This window comes from Lathyrus oleraceus, chromosome 3, assembly GCF_024323335.1.
Source record: "Lathyrus oleraceus cultivar Zhongwan6 chromosome 3, CAAS_Psat_ZW6_1.0, whole genome shotgun sequence".
Taxonomy (NCBI): Eukaryota; Viridiplantae; Streptophyta; class Magnoliopsida; order Fabales; family Fabaceae; genus Lathyrus; species Lathyrus oleraceus.
The window spans coordinates 427,766,461-427,783,801 of NC_066581.1; the positions used below are offsets into that span (position 1 = coordinate 427,766,461).

At 35.0% G+C, this 17,341-nt stretch overlaps 2 protein-coding genes across 2 annotated transcripts; both read left to right on the forward strand.

Annotated features, from left to right (window-relative positions):
- Positions 1–4,396: 4,396 nt before the first annotated feature.
- On the forward strand, positions 4,397–5,149 carry LOC127131552 (serine/arginine-rich splicing factor RS2Z33-like). Its single transcript, XM_051060470.1, has one exon. It carries the CDS (start codon positions 4,397–4,399, stop codon positions 5,147–5,149), a length of 753 nt encoding a protein of 250 aa, XP_050916427.1.
- Positions 5,150–12,110: 6,961 nt separating this feature from the next.
- On the forward strand, positions 12,111–16,798 carry LOC127128036 (peptidyl serine alpha-galactosyltransferase). The gene is made up of 7 exons (XM_051057295.1): positions 12,111–12,666; positions 13,991–14,161; positions 14,285–14,528; positions 14,702–15,378; positions 15,459–15,623; positions 15,767–16,010; positions 16,088–16,798. Exons 1-7 carry the CDS (start codon positions 12,380–12,382, stop codon positions 16,664–16,666), a joined length of 2,367 nt encoding a protein of 788 aa, XP_050913252.1. The 5' UTR covers positions 12,111–12,379; the 3' UTR covers positions 16,667–16,798.
- The last annotated feature ends 543 nt before the right edge of the window (positions 16,799–17,341 follow it).

Here is a 17,341-nt window from a genome sequence, read left to right on the forward strand (position 1 = left end):
TTAGGAGCGTGGAATGAGTGAGAATCATTTTATCTCCAATCATTATGGGGAGTGTGGTTCATCTTTTTTACAGACTCATATATTACGTTGGTGGATGTAGTTACGTCATCAGCCATGTCCCATGGACATGTAGATTGTGATAACTATATCGAATAACCTAAGGCCAACCAAGGCACCTTATAGTAAGTTATTGACGAATTAAGCATGACACTGGTGCTCGCCCGACATTCCTTCGGGTGGTGCCACTATGGTACTTGCCCATCCCTGATGAGCTTTGTAACACCCCGATTTAATTTCCGTATTTATTTATTTGGTGTTTATTTTAATTAATCATTATTTGATGTTATAATTAATTAAATATGTGTTCAGGTGATTATTTGAATTATTTGAATATGTGTTATTTGAATAATTGATTTTTATGAGTAGAAATAACAATTGTCTAGTAATGGGTCTAATTAATTAGAATGAGTGGATAAGTGGGTTAAGCCCATTATGAGTTAAAAAAAGATAGTAAGGGTTTTAAATATTAGAGTTACTTTTGTAAAACAAGAGAAGAAGAGAGAATGAAAGAGAAGAGAAGAGAAAGAGGAGAAGAGGAAACTAGAAGAAGGACCTAGAGATTTCATCTATACTAAGGTAAGGGTGAGATTTCAAATGGTTATGGGTAAACATAATGTATGTAATGTATCATGAACATAAGATTGGGGGATTTTGATTTTTGAGAAACCCTAACATGTGTTTATGTTTTAATCCATGAAATTGATGTTTATGTTATGCTATGATATTTCTATATTGAATTCCATGAATGAGTATGTGTATAGAACATGATTTGGTGTATAATTGCATGTTTGAGTTTCACTTAAAAATGGTTGATTTAGGATTTTTTTAGAGCATGTTTGATCTAGATAGTAAGGGTTATATATATATATATATATATATATATATATATATATATATATATATATATATATATATATATATATATAGGTTGTATAACTATTTACTTCATGAAAAATGATGGATTAATGGGGTTTTATGATGAAAATTCGTGCTGGACAACAGCATTTTCGCAACAATAAATTTTCTGGTTTTTTACAGCATTTTTGCAATAGCAAATTTTCTGGTTTTTTACAGCATTTTCGCAACAGTAAATTTTCTGGTTTTTAACAGCATTTTTGCAACAGCAAATTTTCTGGTTTTTGACAGCATTTTGAAAAACTTGTAAATTCAATAACTTTTGAACCGTAACTCCGTTTGAGGCGTCATTTGGACCGTTAAGAAGCTAAGAATATCATCTATAACATGATATTCATTTTGATAACAGTAGATTGATATTTTATCAAAAGAATCCTAATGTGGATGTATGTTGTATGTGTGGTGAATGTGAATGACATGTTTTCTATTGTTTGGCATGTATTAGATGGTTTTAGATGGATTTTGTGAAGAAACATTATACTTGAAATTATGTATGTGATGATGTGAATTTGTGAATTTAATGAATAACATGAATTGACTTATTTGCTTTATGTTAATGTGTTGTGATGAGATGATGAATGTTATTTGATGTATTGTTTGGGATTGAAGTCATGTTAGGTGTATGTTGTGCAAATGTTGGATATGGTATGCTTATGTATGATTAAGGGGTTGCGATCGTCTTAATTGCATAAGTCTTGTTATTGTTGCACACTTACACTAACATGAGTCTATGAAAGAGACAATGTTGGGTAATCTCGTGTAGATTATTTGCTTGTCCCAAACCTAACGCTGAATGGGGTTTGAAAGCTTAAGGCCAAATCGAGCTTTAGAGGTGGTTATCTAGTCTATTTGAGAGACGCTCGGCAAGTTAGAAATTATAACGGATGGGATCCACATGCATATCGCATTGAGTCGCACGTGTCGGTGTGAATTGTTGTTTGTGTGATTATGTGATATGATTGTGTGGATATGATTTTAGTAGATATGCATATACGTGGATTTCTAGTGATACATTTTATGAATTGTTGATGTGTTATTGATGTGATATGTGTGCATATTTATGATATATGTAATGAAATGGTGACTTGTATACATTATGGAATTATGTGAAAGTTGTATACATATTTGATGATGATTTATAAATGATGATGGATGATAATATGTACATGAAATCGATATATTTTGAAATATGACTTTTGTACATCGTTTAGTATTTATAAACGAATACTTGTGGATTGTTGAGCCATGTCGTATGATGATAAACATGTGACTCTTTAATAAGATGATATGATGCATGTTTGTATGAAGCGTGACAAATTCTAATAATATATGTATGTTTGTTATACATTTCATATTATTATGTTTTTCTATAATGATTTGAATTCTCACCCTTCTGTTGGAATGATGTTCTATCGCGACATCACTCAGGTACCGGAGATAGTGGTGCTTCGCACAAGGATTATATTCGGAGGCTAGTTCTTGTTGTGTTTTGACTATGTAGTCTATAGTGCTATGGTGATGTAACACTTGGGTTTATTGGATTATTTGTATTTATTTTGATGTTGAGAGATATTGTTGTGGTCTCTTTTATCTTGTTATTTTGATATGTTGGATTTGATGTTGAGTGGCCTTAGAGCCCAAAACGATATTTTGCGGTAGATGATTTATGGGAATCATCACTATTTACCATTTATGAACATATATGTTATTCCGTTATGTGAGTTTGCATGTTGGTTATTCGGTTTTGATTTATAATCCATGTTATTTATATGTGACCATGGCATGTGTTATTTCTGGCAGAAGTAAATGTTACGCCCTCGTGTATGCATGCTTTAATTTACTCTGATTATGCAATTGTATGTTGTATTTGAGTAGTAGTAGTAGTAGTAGTTTGGGGGGTGTTACAAGCTTAGCATTGCTCTTTATGAGCCTTCTTCTTTTAGGCCTAATAAACATATCCCAGAACACAATCCCTCATGCATGAGGTCTTATAAAGGGTGATGTGATTTAGTTTGAGAGTTTAAGTTGAGTCCCCTAGATGAGAATTTAAGTTGAGTTCCCTAGGAGAAACTTCCTCTGGTGTGACTTTAAGTTGAGTCCCTTAAATGAGACTTTAAGTTGATTCATTTGTTTTGTTGCCAATTAAATGTTTAAGGTCATAATGTATTGTAGGATTTGGCCAGACGGGCAATCATGAAAGTTTCTGAAGCATGATAACCCTTTTGTATTCAGATTATCTCTGGGTGACAAAGATCCTACATTTATATTGTATCTTAGGCTCCAAATACTCTTCAGATAAGATCCATCATTTATATTGCCTCTTGGGCGACAAAGACTCTTTAGAAAAGGTCAAATATTTATATTGTCTCTTTGGAGGGGGGGGGAGACTCTTCAAAGAAAATCCAACATTTATATTGCCTTTTAGGCAATAAAGACTCTTCAGAGAAGTTCCAATATTTATATTGTCTCTTGGATGAATAGGGTTTTATGACGATGAAGAACAATTCGAAGAAGGATGGAGAAATCTCCTTATAAACTACATGCTTGAGGAAAACACTTGGTTGAGAAGAGGTTACACTATGAAAGAGACACAAACATTTTGTTACATGAATAAGGCTTTTACATTAGTAATACGAAACACTCAATTTAGTGAAAGTATGAATACAAATATTAAAATTATTATGAATGTGAATTGTATATTATCAACTTTTTAAGGGATCGTCTATGTCGTAGTTGATGGTCGAGGAGAAATCACAACTATTATTTCCACTTCTTGTCCTCTTTAAAGGGTTTTGAGTATTTAACTTAAAGGAAGATGGTTGCTGGAAGGAATGATGATGCGTTTGCGGCGACATTGACCCTGTTGGCTCGTGCCATTCTGCAAATGAATGTTGGTGATCGAGAGCGACATACTGATGAGTTCCGTGCTTTGGGGAAGTTCCAGAGGAGCAATCCACCAACTTTTGAAGGAGCTCACGAACTTGACAAAGCTCAAGAGTAGTTAAAGGTGATTGAGAAAATCTTTCGAGTTATGAACTGTTCAGATGCGTAGAAGGTGCAGTTTGGCACTCATATGCTTGAGAAAGAAGCTGAGGATTGGTGGCGCAACACTGTTCAGAGATTTGATGAGGATGGCACTTGAGTGACTTAGGCACTTTTCCGTGATGCTTTTTTGGAGAAGTATTTTCCAGAAGATGTTCGTGGAAAGAAGGAAATTGAATTCCTTAAGTTGAAGCAAGGTAATGGCACTGTAGCTAAGTATACTGCAAAGTTTGAGGAGTTGATCAAATTTTGTCCCCATTATAATACTTTTGAAGGAGCTCATGAACCTGACAAAGCTCAAGAGTAGTTAAAGGCGATTGAGAAAATCTTTCAAGTTATGAACTGTTCAGATGCGTAGAAGGTGCAGTTTGGCCCTCATATGCTTGAGAAAGAAGCTGAGGATTGGTGGCGCAACACTGTTCAGAGATTTGATGAGGATGACATTGGAGTGACTTGGGCACTTTTCCGTGATGCTTTTCTGGAGAAGTATTTTCCAGAAGATGTTCGTGGAAAGAAGGAAATTAAATTCCTTAAGTTGAAGCAAGGTAATGGCACCGTAGCTGAGTATACTGCAAAGTTTGAGGAGTTGATCAAATTTTGTCCCCATTATAATACTGCTAATGCTGAGAGATCCAAGTGTCTTAAGTCTGTGAATGGCTTGAGACCTGATATCAAGAAGGCAATGGGTTACCAAAAGATTACGATATTTTATGAGTTGGTTAACAAGAGTAGGATCTATGATGAGGATAGCCGTGAGAGTGTTGCTCATTACAAGTCCTTATATGATAAGAAAGGAAAAGGGCAATTCCGAGGGAAGTCGTATGATGGTAAGAAGAAAGTTGGTGATGGCAAGAAACCGAGTGGGGGAGGATCTCACACTCCTGTAAAGTGCTTCAGATGTGGTGTTGAGGGACATCGTGCTCCCGAGTGTCCAAAGGGCGATGTGACTTGTTTCAAGTGTGGCAAGCAAGGTCACAAATCTTTTGATTGCAGAGTTAGTTCAAATGTGACTTGCTACAACTGTGGTGAGCAAGGGCACATTAGCACCAAGTGCAATAAGTCGAAGAAGGAGCAAGCCAAAGGAAAAGTGTTGCATTGTCCAGTGCTGATACTTCTGCTAAGGAGAGATTGATTCGAGGTACGTGCTTTATTAATAATATGCCTTTGATTGATATTATTGATACCGGTGCGACACATTCTTTTATTTCTTTGGATTGTGCTAAGAGATTGAATCTTGAATTATCTGTTATACGTGGAAGCATGGTTATTGATACTCCGGCTATGGGTTCAGTGACTACTTCATCTGTTTGTTTGAAATGCCGTTGAATATTTGTGATAAAGATTTTAAAGTTGATTTAGTGTGTCTTCCATTGAGTCAACTTGATGTTATTTTGGGAATGGACCGGTTGAGAGCCAACCATGTCTATATCAATTGTTTTACGAAAGTTGTTCTTTTTCTTGAGCTAGAGAAGGAAGGTGATTTATTCTTGTCTACTCGACAAGTGAATGAATCTATGTGAGATGGTGCTGAAGTGTTTATGTTGGTGGCAAGTTGGAAGCTTAGTGAAAATGGAACAATGGGTGAATTTCCAGTTGTTCGTGATTTTCCTGAAGTGTTTCCTGATGAGGTTAGCAATTTGCCGCCTGAACGTGAAGTTGAGTTCATGATTGATTTGATTCCTAATACTAGTCTGGTATCGATGGCTCCGTATCGGATGTCACCATTTGGGTTGAAAGAGTTGAAGAGCCAACTAGAGGATTTGCTTGATAAGAGGTTTATTCGTTTGAGTGTGTCACCGTGGGGTGCACTTGTCTTGTTAGTTAAGAAGAAAGAAGGTACTATGAGGTTGTGCGTGGATTACATACAACTGAATAAGGTTACTATCAAGAATAAGTATCCGCTTCCGAGGATTGATGATTTGATGCATCAGTTGGTTGGTGCTTGTGTGTTTAGCAAGATTGATTTGAGGTCTGGGTATCATCAGATCTGTGTGAAAGCTGAAGATATTCAGAAGACTGCTTTTAGAATAAGGTATGGACACTATGAGTATTCAGTGATGCATTTCAATGTGAAGAATACATATGGTGTATTTATGGAGTACATGAATATGATTTTTCATAAATATATCGATAAGTTTGTTGTTGTGTTTATCGATGATATTTTGATCTATTTGAAGAGTGAAGAGGATCATGTTGAGCATTTGAGGATTTTTTTATCTGTATTGAAAGAGAAGCAATTGTTTGCTAAACTTTCGAAGTGCGAGTTTTGGTTGAAGGAAGTTAGTTTCCTTGGCCATGTGATCTCTAGTGGTGGTATTTCGGTTGATCCTTCTAAGATTGAGGCTATATCTCAATGGGAAGCGCCGAAATTTGTGTCTGAGATTCGTAGTTTTCTTGGTTTGGCAAGTTATTATCGAAAGTTTATTGAAGGCTTTTCTAAGTTATCTTTGTCGTTAACGCAGTTGACTAGGAAAGGTCAAGCTTTCATTTGGATTGCACAGTGTGAAGCTAGTTTTCAAGAGCTGAAAAAGAGATTGACTACCGCTCCTGTTTTGATTTTACCAAATACATAAGAACCATTTGTTGTGTATTGTAATGCTTCTTTGATGGGTTAAGGAGGTGTGTTAATGTAGAATCAACAAGTTGTAGCTTATGCTTCAAGGAAACTCAAAGTGCATGAGAGGAATTATCCGACTCATGATTTGGAATTAGCTGTTGTTGTGTTTGTTTTGAAGATTTGGAGACATTATTTGTTTGGGTCGAGATTCAATGTGTTTAGTGATCGCAAGAGTTTGAAGTATTTGTTTGATCAGAAAGAGTTGAATATGAGGCAAAGGAGATGGTTGGAAGGATTATGATTTTGGTTTGAATTACCATCCTGGAAAAGCGAATGTTGTAGCCGACACTTTGAGTAGGAAATCTTTGCATATGTCGATGTTGATGGTGCGATAATTGGATTTGCTTGAACAATTTTGAGATATGAGTTTGGTTTGTGAAGAGACTTCTTTTAGAGTGAAGCTTGGTATGTTGAAGCTTACTAGTGGAATTTTGGATGAGATTTGAGAAGGTCAAAAATCTGATTTGGTTTTGGTAGATCGATTGACGTTGATCAATCAAGGTAAAGGTGGTGATTTTCGGATTGATGAGAATGGTATCATGATAGAGTTTATGTTCCCGATGTTTCGGATTTGAGAAAGAGGATTCTTGATGAAGGACATCGTAGTGGTTTGAGTATTCATCCTGGTGCTACTAAGATGTATCAAGATTTGAGGAAATTGTTTTGGTGGCCTGGTATGAAGAAAGAGATTGCGGGATTTGTGCATTCGTGTTTGATTTGTCAGAAATCGAAGATTGAGCATCAGAAGTCGTCTAGTTTGTTACAACCGTTATCTATTCCTGAATGGAAATGGAATAGTATTTCTATGGATTTTGTTTCTGGTTTACCTATGACTCTGAGTAATTGTGAAGCTATTTGGGTTATTGTGGACAGGTTGACGAAATCTGCTCACTTTATTCCGATTAGAATGGATTATCCGATGGTGAGGCTTGCAAAGCTGTATATTGAGAAAAATTTCAGTTTGCATGGTATTCCGTCTAGCATTGTTTCAGATAAGGATGTGAGGTTTACTTCGAGATTTTGGGAAGGTTTGCAACGTGCTTTGGGTACAAAGTTGTGTTTGAGTTCTGCTTATCATCCGCAGACAGATGGTCAGACTGAGAGGACGATTCAGTCGCTTGAGGATCTTTTGAGAGCTTGTGTTTTGGAATAGGGAGGTGCTTGGGATAGTTATTAGCCTTTGATTGAGTTTACCTACAACAATAGTTCTCATTCGAGTATTGGTATGGCTCCGTTTGAAGCTTTATATGGTAGAAGGTGTATGACGCCTTTCTGTTGGTACGAATCTGGAGAGAGTGTTGTGGTTGTACCTGAGATGGTTCAACAGACTACTTAGAAGATTAAAATGATCGGAGAGAAGATGAAGGTTTCTCAGAGTCATCAGAAGAGTTACCATGACAAGAGAAGGAACACACTTGAGTTTGAGGTAGATGATCATGTGTTTTTAAGAGTTACTCCGGTAACGGGTGTTGGTAGAGCATTGAAGTCGCGTAAGTTGATGTTGTGGGAGCTTGAGAGTCAGATGAGGGATTCATATCCCGAGTTGTTTGCTTGAGGTAACTTTCGAGGACGAAAGTATTTCAAGTGGGGGAGAGTTGTAACACCCCGATTTAATTTTCGTATTTATTATTTGGTGTTTATTTTAATTAATCATTATTTGATGTGATAATTAATTAAATACGTGTTCTAGTAATTATTTGAATTATTTGAATATATGTGTTATTTGAATAATTAAATTTTATGAGTAGAAATAGCAATTGTCTAATAATGGGCCTAATTAATTAGAATGGATTGATAAGTGGGTTAAGCCTATTATTAGTTAAAAAAAATTGTAAGAGTTTTAGAGATTAGAGTTAGTTTTGTAAAACAAGAGAAGAAGAGAGAATGAAGAGAAGAGAAAAGAAAGAGGAGAAGAGGAAACTAGAATAAGAAGGACCTAGAGATTTCATCTATACTAAGGTAAGGGTGGGATTTCAAGTGGTTCTGGGTAAACATAATGTATGCAATGTATCATGAACTTAGGATTTGGGGATTTTGATTTTTGAGAAACCCTAACACGTGTTTATGTTTTAATCCATGAAATTGATGTTTATGTTATGCTATGATGTTTCAATATTGAATTCCATGAATGGATATGTGTATAGAACACGATTTGGTGTATAATTGTATGTTTGAGTTTCACTTGAATTTTTTTTTATTTGGGATTTTGGTGAAAATTAGTGGAGCTTAGAATCTTGTTTCTATGATCCTAATAGTTGCTATATGATATATATATATATATATATATATATATATATATATATATATATATATATATATATATATATATATATATATATATATATATATATATATATATATATATATATATATATATATATATATATATATATATATATATATATATATATATATATAGGTTGTATAACTATTTATTTCATGAAAAATGATGGATTAATGTGGTTTTATGATAAAAATTCGTGCTGGACAACAACATTTTCGCAACAGCAAATTTTCTGGTTTTTGACAACATTTTCGCAACAACACTTTTTCTGGTTTTTGACAGCATTTTCGCAACAGCAAATTTTCTGGTTTTTGACAGCATTTTGAAAAACTTGTATATTCAATAACTTTTGAACCGTAACTCCGTTTGAGGTGCCGTTTGGACCGTTACGAAGCTAAGAATATTATCTATAACGTGATATTCATTTTGATAACAGTAGATTAATATTTTATCAAAAGAATCCTAATGTGGATGTATGTTGTATGTGTGGTGAATGTGAATGACATGTTTTCTATTGTTTGGCATGTATTGGATGGTTTTAGATGGATTTTGTGAAGAAACATAATACTTGAAATTATGTACGTGATGATGTGAATTGGTGAATTTAATGAATAATATGAATTGACTTGTTTGCTTTATGTTAATGTGTTGTGATGAGATGATGAATGCTATTTGATGTATTGTTTGGGATTGAAGTCATATTAGGTGTATGTTGTGCAAATGTTGGATTTGGTATGCTGATGTATGATTAAGGGGTTGCGATCGTCTTAATTGCATGAGTCTTGTTATTGTTGCACACTTACACTAGCATGAGTCTACGAAAGAGGAAATGTTGGGTAATCTCGCGTAGATTATTTGCTTGTCCCAAACCTAATGCCGAATGGGGTTTGAAATCTTAAGGCCGAATCGAGCTTTAGAGGTGGTTATCTAGTCTATTTAAGAGACGCTCAGTAAGTCGGAAATGATAACGAATGGGATCCACATGCATATCACATTGAGTCACACATTGAGTCGCACGTGTCAGTGTGAATTGTTGTTTGTGTGATTATGTGATATGATTGTGTGGATATGATTTTAGTAGATATGCATATACGTGGATTTCTAGTGATACATTTTATGAATTGTTGATGTGTTATTGATGTGATATGTGTGCATATTTATGATATATGTAATGAAATGGTGACTTGTATACATTATGGAATCATGTGAAAGTTGTATACATATTTGATGATGATTTATAAATGATGATGGATGATAATATGTACATGAAATCGATATATTTTGAAATATGACTTTTGTACATCGTTTAGTATTTATAAACGAATACTTGTGGATTGTTGAGCCATGTCGTATGATGATAAACATGTGACTCTTTAATAAGATGATATGATGCATGTTTGTATGAAGCGTGACAAATTCTAATAATATATGTATGTTTGTTATACATTTCATATTATTATGTTTTTCTATAATGATTTGAATTCTCACCCTTCTGTTGGAATGATGTTCTATCGCGACATCGCTCAGGTACCGGAGATAGTGGTGCTTCACACAAGGATTAGATTCAAAGGCTAGTTCTTGTTGTGTTTTGACTAGGTAGTCTATAGTGCTCTGGTCATGTAACACTTGGGTTTATGAGATTATTTGTATTTGTTTTGATGTTGAGAGATATTGTTGTGCTCTCTTTTATCTTGTTATTTTGATATGTTGGATTTGATGTTGAGTGGCCTTAGAGCCCAAAACGATATTTTGTGGTAGATGATTTATGAGAATCATCACTATTTACCATTTATGAAGAGAGATGTTATTCCGCTGTGTGAGTTTGCATGTTGGTTATTTGATTTTGATTTATAATCTGTGTTACTTGTATATTATCATGGCATGTGTTGTTTCTGGCAGAAGTAAATGTGACGCCCTCGTGTATGCATGCTTTAATTCACTCTGATTATGCAATTGTATGTTGTATTTGAGTAGTAGTAGTTTGAGGGGTGTTACAAGCTTAGCATTGCTCCTTATGAGCCTTCTTCTTTTAGGCCTAATAAACATATCCCAGAACACAGTCCCTCATGCATGAGGTCTTATAAAGGGTGATGTGATTTAGTTTGAGAGTTTAAGTTGAGTCCCTCAGAATTTAAGTTGAGTTCCTCAGGAGAAACTTTAAGTTGAGTCCCTCAAGCGAGACTTTAAATTGAGCCCCTCTGGTGTGACTTTAAGTTGAGTCCCTTAAATGAGACTTTAAGTTGATTCATTTGTTTTGTTGCCAATTAAATGTTTAAGGTCATAATGTACTGTAGGATTTGGCCAGAGGGGCAATCATGAATGTTTATGAAGCATGATAACCCTTTAGTATTCAAATTGTCTCTGGGTGACAAAGATCCTACATTTATATTGTATCTTAGGCTCCAAAGACACTTCAGATAAGATCCATCATTTATATTGCCTCTTGGACGACAAAGACTCTTTAGAAAAGGTTAAACATTTATATTGTCTCTTGGGGGGGGGGGGGGGGGGGGACTCTTCAGAGAAGATCCAACATTTATATTGTCTTTTAGGTGATAAAAACTCTTCAGAGAAGTTTCAATATTTATATTGTCTCTTGGATGAAGAGGGCTTTATGACGACGAAGAACAATTCGAAGAAGGATAGAGAAATCTCCTTATAAACTACAGGCTTGAGGAAAACACTTGGTTAAGAAGAGTTTACACTATGAAAGAAACACAAACATTTTGTTACATGAATAAGGCTTTTACATAAGTAATACGAAACACTCAATTTAATGAAAGTATGAATACAAATATTAAAAGTATTATGAATGTGAATATGTATATTATCAACTTTTTAAGGGATCGCTATGTCGTAGTTGATGCTCGAGGAGAAATCACAACCATTATTTCCATTTCTTGTCCTCTTTAAAGGGTTTTGAGTATTTAACTTGATTTTTACTTTTTAAATTTTTTACTGTTAGATTAATCTAATGACTAAAATTGGGTGATGGAGGGAAATATAAAAGATTTTTTAATAAAATTTTAAATATGCATAAATTTTTAGTTGGTTTCCGATATCTTTATGTATTTAAAATTTTAATTTACTTTTACAAAAAAACTATTTATTAAAAATGATATGACATTCTATAAATAGATAAATACTCCATCAAACTCATAGTATTGCAGTGTTCATATTTTATTTTGAAATATATTTTGTATAAGAGAATAGAGTGCATTATAATTTAATTTATATGTTATCATACCTCTATACCTAATTTTGACAAAATATAAAAAGAAAACAACAATGATAGTACCAGTTGCGACTACGAATATGAATATATCCATCCAACGTTTGACTTCACCTTCACACAAGATCTTCAGGGTAAAAATAGTATGGCTTCAAACCCAAGAAATTTAGATCTTGTTCACAAAATTAGAAAACACCCGTTTCATATCTAACCTTCAAATCGAGCTACCATGGAAAAAGTTTTGATTTTGTTGGTTTTGGTGATACTGGGTCTCACTGTTGAAGCAGCTTATAAAGCACCGCGGAGGATCCACACACTGTTCTCAGTGGAATGTGGAAACTACTTCGATTGGCAAACAGTTGGATTGATGCATAGTTTCAGAAAGGCGAAGCAACCTGGACATATTACGAGGCTTCTTAGTTGCACTGATGAGCAGAAGAAAAGTTATAGAGGGATGCATTTAGCTCCTACTTTTGAGGTTCCTTCTATGAGTATACATCCGGTAACTGGTGACAGGTGAAATTTGGGTCTTTATCAATGTTGAATCAGTTTTTTTTTGTTTGTTTTGGATTTGAGTTTATATTGTTAGTTGTAGACTTGTAGTGAGAGAGAGTAAAGTGAGAGTGTCTTAGAGTGACAGGGATGAAGTGGTAAATGTTTTTGAAAAACTCACTTTTGTAACGGTTTGGATGTGTGCACATCCAGACGAATCCCGTCCGGATGCATATATCCAGACCAATCTTGTTTGGATTTGTCCACCCGGAGAGAGGTAAAGTTCGCAAACAATAATGAATAAAAGAGTAGAGTGAGAGTGTCTTAGAGTGAGAGAGATGAAGTAGTAAATGTTATTAAAAAACTCATTTGTAAAGTTTGGATGTGTGCACATCCAAACAAATCCCGTTTGGATACACAAATCTAGACCAATTTCGTCTGGATTTGTGCATCTGGAGATAGGTATAATTCGCAAACAATAATGGAAAAAAAATAGGTTTTTTAGAACATTGAGAGGTAAGAGTGGGATGCAGCCTCTTGGCCTAGTCGCTGTGTGGCCAACTCCAAGAAGGGACACGCTTTGGTCGACCTAGTGCTCCACTTCCAAGGTTTGATTATCGATGGTGTAAAAAAAAATGGTAGTGACTACCATTATGCGATAGTCATTGGTTGAAAGCCTTGAGATATACTGTATTTTGGATGTTGAGAATGAGATGGGATTGTTTCTCATTAGGGATTGTGAAACATTTGTAGGTTTGGATCAAAACTAAAATAGTTAAATCAACAAAGTTTAGGAATGGATGGAGTGTGTTATAACTAAATTATTTCATGGAAAGTATCTCTAGACTTGTGTTGAAATCAACTATGGCTGCTAAGATTTATGCACATTGGTTTCTATGCAAGTTTTATGATTACAAGTAATAGCCATGTCTTTTTATTCCTCAATTTTCATAGTCTTGATTAATTTTCCATCAAATCTTTCACTTTTCTCTCTTTCCCTGCTGTATGCACTCACCTCAATTGCAATGAATTTTGTTGTATTTATGTAATTAGATACGTGGTTTGCATGATGTTTTCTGATGCCACACACGGCAAAGTGATTACCCTCCCCTCCTAACTCCCAAACACAGCCTAAGTAATTTTGTTAATCCCCTTTTTGAATAACAATTAAGATATTCTTGCTAGTAATTTTGTACTATATAAGTGGTTGATCTTTTACATTACGATTTTCATAATTTTATGAATTTGAAGTCTTTTGCCATAACATATGTGACTACTATATTACAAAAGTGAAATCCTTTTCAAACATGGTTGGGTGCATAAGATGCAAATTCTGTCCACTATGCAGGTACCCTGCAATAAACAAACCTGCCGGGGTTGTATATTGGCTCAAACATAGTAAAGATGCCGAAAATGTTGATTGGATTCTCATTCTCGATGCAGACATGATAATCCGCGGTCCAATTAGACCTTATGAAATTGGTGCAGAGAAAGGAAGACCTGTTGCCGCATATTATGGGTATTATTCATTAAAACCCAAACTAGAGTAGTTTTGATTTTCGGCTTTGGATCATCATGTCATTAAACTTGCTTGTCTTAACATTTAAACATGTCATAAACATGACAAATATTTCTTCGCTAGGTATTTAAGAGGCTGTGACAATATTTTGGCTCAGCTCCACACAAAACATCCGGAACAATGTGACAAAGTTGGCGGGCTTTTAGCTATGCATATAGATGACCTACGAGCTTTGGCGCCTATGTGGCTTTCGAAAACAGAAGAAGTTCGGCTAGATAAGGCTCACTGGGGAGAAAACATAACTGGTGACATATATGAGAAAGGATGGATCAGTGAGATGTATGGATACTCTTTTGGTGCTGCAGAAGTGAGTTTTCACTCTCGCAACGGTTTTTTATTTCAAGAATTACTGCTATACTTAATGACCATATTCATCAAGCACTACATTTCAAGTTCTTGAACTATTTAACTTTTGCTAATTGTTTTTCTTTTTACCTTCGTTTCAATCGTTTCCTTTGTGTGTTCTTCTGTTGTTCGCAGGTTGGGCTCCGACACAAAATCAATGATAATTTAATGATATACCCTGGTTATGCTCCCCGGGAGGGTGTTGAACCAATTCTTCTTCACTATGGGCTGCGATTTAGTGTTGGGAATTGGTCATTTAGTAAGGCTGATCATGATGAGGACGACGTTATTTATAACTGTGGCCGACTCTTTCCTCAACCTCCTTACCCTAGAGAGGTGAATATGTTGGAAACTGACCCGAATCTAAGACGAGGACTATTTTTGAGTATAGAATGCATAAACATTTTAAATGAAGGTCTTCTGTTACATCATGCATCAAATGGTTGCCCTAAACCACCATGGTCTAAATACTTGAACTATTTAAAAAGCGGAACGTTTGCTAAACTAACTCGTCCGAAATATGCGACTCCTGCTACTTTAGAAATGATGGATGATAAAATTCAAGAACAGGTTGATCATGATTCTTCCAGGCCATATCCTAAAATCCATACTATATTTTCAACTGAATGTAGCTCGTACTTTGACTGGCAGACCGTGGGACTTATGCATAGTTTCCATTTAAGTGGACAGCCCGGAAATATCACTAGACTTCTCAGCTGCTCTGATGAAGACTTAAAGCTATACAAAGGCCATAACTTGGCTCCCACACATTATGTTCCTTCTATGAGTCAACATCCATTAACAGGCGATTGGTAATTATGCGTGTTTCAACTGTATTATTATGTTTACGAAACCTTAGATTTTGTCACATAATTTCTGTGTTTTATTTCAGGTATCCAGCAATTAACAAACCTGCTGCAGTCCTCCACTGGCTTAATCATGCAAATATTGATGCTGAATTCATTGTGATTCTTGATGCTGATATGATAATGAGAGGCCCAATTACACCATGGGAATTCAAAGCTGCAAAGGGCAGGCCTGTTTCAACTCCATACGAGTAAGCCTGACGAACTTGATTTACCTTTATTTTTATATTTTTGGTTTCAAAGAGTCTAGTATCGAAACCCACATACATCTAATTTTTAACTTTGATATTATTATGCTGTATGATGTTTCAATAATTTTTTTTTTACATGCTAGCTATCTTATTGGCTGTGACAACGAGCTTGCGAAATTACATACTAGTCATCCTGAGGCTTGTGACAAGGTTGGTGGCGTAATTATTATGCATATAGATGATCTGCGCAAATTTGCTTTACTATGGCTGCATAAAACTGAGGAGGTTCGAGCTGATAGAGCTCATTATGCCAGAAATATAACAGGAGACGTGTACGAATCTGGCTGGATTAGCGAGATGTATGGTTACTCATTTGGCGCAGCAGAGGTATTTTACTTTTAATTTCATCCTCTTTAAACTATGAATGAATTTCACTAATATAACCTCTAATGTTGTTGATGCAGTTGAAATTAAGGCATACTATAAACAGAGAAATAATGATATACCCGGGATATGCTTTCGAACCTAGCATCAAATATAGAGTTTTCCACTACGGATTGCGGTTCAGTATTGGAAACTGGAGTTTTGACAAGGCCAAATGGCGAGAGACCGATATAGTCAACAAATGTTGGGCCAAGTTTCCAGAACCACCAGATCCATCAACTCTTGACCATGATAATGAAAAAAGTTTACAGCAAAACCTTCTCAGTATCGAATGTGTCAAGACACTGAATGAAGCACTGCATCAGCATCATGAGAGAGTGGGGTGTAATCGAGGTAATTCCTTGTTCGCATCAAAAGGAGACAATACAGATGAAGGTGTAATCTCAAAGCATATGTTAGCAAATGATTCAGAGGAATTGGAAAGTGTTCATAATGATAGAATGGGGATACCTAGTTCTTTTAGGTTTTGGGTGTTATTTTTGTGTGTATTTTCTGGATTAGGTTTCTTGGTAGTGATTTTTTGGGTGCATTCAGGTCAGAAAAGAAGAGGAATGAAAATGAAACACCATAGAGTAAGAAGAAGAAGCTTGTATCCTTGATGCATATTTTGTCCTTGATGTACCTTAGTATTTTTTTTTTCTTGATTGATATTGCATAGTATTTTTTCCAACTCTGAAAATAAATTGTTTTGTTGTTTTAGTTCATAATGAAATTTTATTAAATTTTGGTTATTGAATTTTACAGAAATTGTGTATTGGAAATTGGCAGAGGATGGTCTTTCTTTAGAATAGAAATGTTTTAAAATAGAGAGACCTTGGTGGAGAGAACAATTATTAGAGGAAAAGTAACCTCTCTCTCACTTTAGAGTTTTGATAAGGGGATTGTTTGATACACCTTAAGCATGTGTTTCTATTTTAGTAAAAAATCAAAACTATTCTTAAAATTCTGAAATATATATTCAGATGCACTCTGTTCACCTTCATTTTTGCTAAACTTTCTAAGGCTATGTTAAAAAAAATTACGGAAATGCATTTCCGTATAAGTTACGGATATGCATCTCCGAATCCATTTTTAGTCAAATACACGTCAGTCTCTTCTCTTTCCTCACTTCTCAAATAATCTCAAAATTCTTCAAACTCTCTCAACTCGCAAACTCTCAAACTCATTCAACACATTTTCAAGTTTCTACCATCAACATCTAATCGATCAAAAAGCTCAACATCAAATTCACAAGTTTTTGATTTCTCTATACTTTATTTTTATTTTTATATACA